The sequence below is a fragment of the Mastigoproctus giganteus genome, chromosome 1 (assembly GCF_048544385.1).
Source record: "Mastigoproctus giganteus isolate SK-2022 chromosome 1, ASM4854438v1, whole genome shotgun sequence".
Taxonomy (NCBI): Eukaryota; Metazoa; Arthropoda; class Arachnida; order Uropygi; family Thelyphonidae; genus Mastigoproctus; species Mastigoproctus giganteus.
The window spans coordinates 264,019,240-264,026,164 of record NC_143575.1 but is presented as its reverse complement, the minus strand read 5'-3'; the positions used below and the strand labels follow the sequence as shown (position 1 = coordinate 264,026,164).

The window sequence follows — 6,925 nt, the reverse complement described above, 5'->3', positions numbered from 1 at the left end:
AAAAATAATTCAGTATACAAATGCAAGGTCTCCATCAAGACTTTTTCCATTGTTTAATTCTGGGATGGGGAGTTAGAAATAATTAAATATAATCTATACATGTTCATTGAAAAATGGAACTGCTATTCTAAAGAAATAGCATTTTTTTGTGATAAGGTGGTGGAAGAATTACCTCAAAGGGGAAGCACACCTTGAGGCATGCTTCCCCTGAAATTTTATTTTATATGAAATCAAATATAAATAATACATCAACACAAATTTTATTTCAAATCACATCACTTTAATAATAAGACCACAAAAGGTCTAGCAGTACATGGACTTTACACATCCACATGGCTCCATTGGGTAAACATCCAGCAGTGTATGTATATAAAACGTATATTACATGACCACCTCAGCATTAGTGAGGAAGGCAGCAATGGCATGATCTTATAAAAAACTAAACAGTGAAGGTGCTAGTCACCTACGTAAGCTCAAACTCACGCATGAAGACGCACACATGCTGGCTGTAATAGGCATACAAGGTTAAGGGTGATGAAATTTGGTGAACATTAACTACAAAAAACGTGCACAGCTTACATGCTATCAGGGAGATTGTTATCAGAGTAAAAACATGGAAGCTCAGGATGGCAATGTTTTCATTCTCCTTGAAGAATAAAGATCAAGTTGCAAGACTTGAATGATAGCACTACACTACTTTACACAAGCATCTTTAAAAACACTCAATGTCATCATTTGTGCATATTACCAAAACATTTTACAAAAAAAAAAATTAAAAAAAAAAAAAAAATGCATATGCATAGAATCACCCTACAAACAACAAACATCCTACGAAGGATGTAATATTCAATGTCTTGCAACCTGATCCTTTAGTATTTCAGCCTTATGACTCATAAGAGTACAATAGGTGCCAGTCGGTAGAAAGCTTTAACTGCCAAATTTGAGTATTAAAAGAAGTTTCTTAGAATAAGTATCTACCTGAAATGAATGGACCTAACTAATGAAACATGGAAAGTGCTACAAAATTCTTCAAAGTAATAATTACATTGGCACTACTTTGTGATGTTTATTATAAACTACAATGGCAAAATTTAACTGTGAAAACATCTCTGCACCACTAAAAAAGTTGCACTTACAAAGCCATAGGCCACAAGTAAATGGCACTTACATAAGGTAAAACCTCAACTATACATACAGTTGGGCTTATCAAACTAATATTAGTGTATTTCTTTTTTTTTTTTTCCCCCTTCTGTTTGCTTGTTTTTTTTTTTTTTTCCTTTTTCTCTTTTTTTTTTACATGAAGATAATGCAAACATGGCATATAGAACCTCTTTGGTTGTTATTTCTACATAAAGTGAGAGGATCAGAATGTGCATTTTCCATCAACCTGAATTTGCTATATGGACTGGACTCTAGAATGGACTATAGTATACTGGTAGTAATGAGTGATGGCCAACATGAATATGATCCACGACAACTGACAGATGCTCTTCTTTTTTCTTGCTAGGTACTGAAACATTTTTAATACACCCCCCTCCCCTATTCACAAAGCCTCAGCTTAACACTGTTAGTATACAAATAAGGTACCAATAAAACCTTACCAAATACAATTTACAATTTGCATAAATACACTTATAAAATAATACAATGCAAACTTCATTATCACTTTGACGATACACAAATTAACTCGGTAAAATTATCCTAGCATGATTCAAAAATAAATTGGGATTTGTAACATTGTAAAAAAAAAAAAAAAAACTTAGATAACAATGGCTTTAAGTTTCTGAATTTTCTTCTTCAGGTTATCACAAAACAAAAGCTCCTATCACTAAGTTTCTTTGGATAGTTTACCTGTATACAACTGAAATTTCATCAAACTCTTGAAGAATTACAGTACATACACATACACACAGAAACTAAACTATTTACAAAAACAAAATGCTGTAACATGTCAGCAATTGAGCAACTATAACACAAGGTTGCCATCTGATGGTCCAGCAGAAGAACCACAAGTTACCGCTGTCTTTGCCTGGTGACTCGGAGTTACAGCAAGGGATAAATAGAAGCCATTTACCAAAGTAAGCCCCCTATATATTCTTCAGAACTTGCTACCAGTTATTTAATCCTGGTTTGTTAAGAGTCATGAAGTATATCTGACAAGAAGAGCCACCTTTGGCAGAAGAGAAAAACACCTAATATAAATAAAACAAAATTTGTAAAATAAACAAATATCAATATATAACTTATTATACATAATAAACTGAAGCATCTAATTAATTTGATTCTATAACATTTATTTGCATTATTATCAAAGTTTGCATTGATATAAAAGTATTAGCATTAGCAGAGGCATATGATGCAAGAAAGCAAGCTTATGCAGCATCAGCAAAAAAAAAAAAAAAAGCTCCCATTTCACCTCTCCATTCATTCCAAATACCTGTCCAGCTCAGCTTTAAATTTATTTAGGCTATCAACTTCCACAACAAAGGATGGAAGTCTGTTCCACCAACCAACTATCCGCTAGCTAAACGCAAACCTCCACACATCCTGCATCTGTCTTTCCTCAATTTGAATTTATGCCCTCTTGGGTGATTATTCTGAGCAAGAGGAAAAATTCCATCAGCATTGAACATGCTCAAACCATTCAAGGCTTTATACACCTCAATCAGATCACCTCGCAGGTGCCTAGTCTCCAGACACTGTAATTTGCAAAACTTAAGCCTTTCTTCGTAAGAGCAACCCTTTGTTCCATTCGCTAATCTTGTTGCCCTTCTCTGTATTCGTTCCAACAGCTCTATATCCTTCTTAAAATAAGGCCTCCAGACCTGTAAACAGTACACAAGGTGTGGCCTGATCATTGCTTTATATAAGGGGATAATCACCTCCTTATCCCTGTTAGAAAAATTCCTGTATATCATTGACAAGACACCATGAGCTACTTTTGCAGACCATCTGCACTACTCAGAAAACTTACTATCTGCCTGCACAATTACCCCCAGGTCCTTTTCGTTCTCTACCACTGTCAGTGTAGTACCACAGAGTTGATACGTTACTCTGGGGTTAATGCTTCCCATATGTAGTACTTTACATTTGTCAACGTTAAACTTCATTTGCCACACCTCAGCCCGTCTGCTCAACTTTTCTAGATCCTGTTGCAGCAGCGTACTGTCATTAGTGTCCTTAACAACCCTGCCAGACTTCGTATCATCTGCAAACTTGGACATTAAGCTTGATATACCATCATCAATATCATTTATAAATACAGAAAACAACAATGGAACCAACACTGCACCCTGAGGGACTCCACTAATAACATTAGTCCACGATGAGCAGTGTCCATTGACTACCACTCTTGTCTTCTCCCACTCAACCATCCCTTTATCCACAGCAGCAATTTGCCTCAATTGCCACACTGCTCCAATTTGTTCAGCAGTCTTCCATGTGCAACAGTATCAAAAGCCTTTCTAAGATCCAAATACAGTAAACCCCTGCTATTTGTAGTATTCGCAGTCGCTGATTTAATATAAAATGAAACCTAAAAAAATGAGAATTTTAAAGTGCCGTGAACATTTTCCGCCATAAAAAAACATGGGCGTAGCAAAAATCATCTTTCCCGGTCAAAGCAGCGCTCTGTGGGTGTGGGTGTGTGTGTGGGGGGGGGGGTGACAAAATCGCGAGTGTGGATATTTCTCGCTAATCCTTGTTCCATATGTGCTATGTGCTTATCATAGAAGGTTTTGTCGTTTGTTTTTAATTTATATGCTTATAAATTGAATAAATTTATCAATTTATAAATTGATATGCTTACAAAAGTGATAAATCTACCGTTTTACAATGTAAAACAGACTTTTTCGAGCGTGTTAACAAAAGAAAGTGACTTTATTGTGGACAAATTCTTTCTAACCCGTACAAAAATATGGCTACGAATAACAAGGGAAATGTGAAAAGATCAAAGAAGGTGATGACATTAGCGAATAAAATTGAGTTATTAGACAAAATTTCTAATGGTGAAAGTGTCTCCTCGGTGGCAAAACATTATAAAATCAATGAGTCAACGGTACGACCAATCAAAAAATCGGAAGAAAAAATCCGACAGTGTCTGTGAAAACGCGCTAATTGCTCCAAAAATTTGCTCTGTAACTAGTGATGTTAAATTAGAAAAAATGGAAAAAGCTTTAAATCTGTGGATAGAAGACGGAACTCATAATAAAGTTCCCTTAAGTTCACTCATCATTCGTGAAAATGCAAAACTTCTTTATCAACACTTTAGCGAAACTGGTAATAGCACTGGCAGGATAAGTTTTTTAGCTATAGCAAAGGCGCAGGATTGAAAGATTTGTTTGAAATTTCTAATAAATATTACATTTAATATTAAATTCTTATTTTTATTTCGATACAATATGCTTGCATTTCGCTATGTATGTAATCATATTATGAAGGTACATATAATACATACATAGACAAAATTTTTGACTAGTTTTTCTTATATATTTCATACTTTGGAACGGAACCCCTTTATTACTATGGGAGCCATAACTCAGTATTCGTGGCATTTCTCAGGAACGTAATCCCCGCAAATAGCAGGGGTTTACTGTATATGATATCAAAGTTATTCCCTGCATCCAGTTCCTTTGTGACCACATCATAGTATCCAATCAAATTGGTCAGGCAAAACTTTCTTTAACCAGTGCCTCCATTAATTTTCCTGGTTTTCTCCATTAATTACTTGTCGCCCTTTGATACTCCTTTGTGAATTGGGGTCACATTTGCACATCTACAGTCCATGGGTACCTCCCCTGAGTCCAAAGAAGTTCTCATAATTATGGCAAAGGATCTGCTTACTTCCTTTGCTGCCTCCTTTAATATAACTGGATAGATCCCATCCAGCACGGGTGCCTTTTTTATGTTTATCTTCAACAATTTCTCCTCACACTTTCCTCTCAGTTATTACAAAATCATCTAGCTCTCTGCCAGGTTTAATTCACCTCTGGCATTCTCCTCCATGAATAACTCTTCATGTGTGAATGTAGATTCAAAATACTCATTTAGTTTGTTAGCCACCTGAGCAGGATCATCAACATCCAGTGGACCAATCTGATTCATCCCTTTCCTTCTACAGTTTACATTGGTAAAGAACTCTTTGCTGTTTTTCTTTGCATCCTTTGCCAAAAGTTTCTCATAAACTGCTTTTGCCTGCCTAATCTCCTTTGTGACGGTTACAGACCAGCTTATATCTATCATAGGCTTCCAATGTCACATGTTAATTTATATGTATCCCATGCAATTTTCGTCTCTGCCATATGTCTCATTAGTTTATCTGACATCCATTTACTCCTAAACCTTGAACAATATTTCTTAGTTGGTATGTAAAGCCTAATAGCTTCCAAGATAAATTATTTGAATACTTCCCATTTTGAAATTGGTGTTCGTAACATCATCAGTTGGTCCCACCATGTAGAATTTAAATACTGTCTCAGACCACCGTAATCACCTTTACAAAAGCAAAAACCCTTCCCTTTACCCCTGATGGTAGTTACCTCTTTGAGTAAATCCCACTTCAGCACACTGTGATCACTGCCACCTAGTGGTTCCTTTATCTGCAGATTCTTAATGCATGAAGAATCACTGCTGATAATCAAATCAAGAGTATTACTCCCTCTAGTTGCCTCCCGAACATGCTGATGTAGAAAACAATCATCCAATAAATCCACAAAAGCCCTGCTAGTGTGTGAGTAACCAGCCCCCAAAATCCAGTCAATATCTGGGAAATTAAAATCTCCCATTATAAGACACTCTGATTTACTGGCCTACTATTTCCCTGTACAGTTTCTTATTATACTCATCAGGGTAATTAGGCCTATAACACACTCCTACTCTCAATTTTGATCTCCCAATGCTTATGCCACACCAAACTGACTCGACACTGCACTGTCCAGCGATGTCGACTGGCTTCACTTCCTTGGATTTTGTGTATTAACTAATAGCATAACCCCTCCTCCCTTCCTATCCTGTCTATCCCTTCTGTAGACATTGTACTCCCGAAATTCCAGTTCTGCATTCCTTATATTGGTTGATGTGTTGTTTAATGGCACAAGGGCTGCTAAGGCCATATTGTGCCTGATTCTATTTGATAGTGCAATTTACAGTTAAAATCTGTAAAATAATCCCGTCTGCTTTAAGAAATAAAAGAACTCAGCTAGATTTGCATTGTCTCCAATCAGATGGGGTAATTTCAAAGGTTCTTGCAGATATGAAAGCGATTTGAAATTTTTTTTCGATAATTATTATAATGATTGCAATTTATTAGAATATGCCTCACCGTAAGTGTAGTCTGACAATATGTACAAATAGGCGGATCTTCCCCCACGAGCAGATAAATATGGGTTAGATGCGTGTGCCCAATACACGTCCTAGCCAGGATCACCTCCTCTTGCCTATTTGATCGCATACTTGATGGCCATAACTTAGGTTCCTGTTTAAATTGAAGCAGTTTATTTCCACACTGAGCCTGCCAGATTTGCAACCATTGCTCTTCACACACGTTTTTTATGACTGATTTGTAATCTACATATGGCACTTGGTAGTTAGGAGATCTTACAGTGATCGGATGTTTAGCGGCTTGATCTGCATATTCATTTCCTTTGATGCCTACATCACCCGGTATCCAACAGAAACGGACTAATTGGTTTGCAGCTTGTAACGCAATTATCTGTGATCTAATTTGCTTCAAGATGGGGTGGATTGGTTTGGATGGATTTTTCAATGATTTTATTGCACTCAGAGAATCAGAGTAGATCATAATTCGCTTACTAGACAGATTAATAACGTGATCCAGAGCTATTTTAATCGCCCACAGTTCAGCAGAGTAGATGCTGCATTCCTTTGGAAGGGACACAGAAGTAGAAAAGATAGAAGAAACTGCTGC

General features: G+C 36.5%; 1 protein-coding gene across 1 annotated transcript in view; it reads right to left on the bottom strand.

The window, feature by feature from the left end:
• Nucleotides 1-1,802: 1,802 nt before the first annotated feature.
• The window catches only part of msn (serine/threonine-protein kinase msn), a 555,676-nt gene continuing 550,553 nt past the window's right edge, over nucleotides 1,803-6,925 (bottom strand). Inside the window, 1 exon segment of the mRNA XM_090377310.1 lies at nucleotides 1,803-2,192. Within this exon segment, the coding sequence (XP_090233436.1) occupies nucleotides 2,109-2,192 (84 nt within the window). The 3' untranslated portion in view covers nucleotides 1,803-2,108.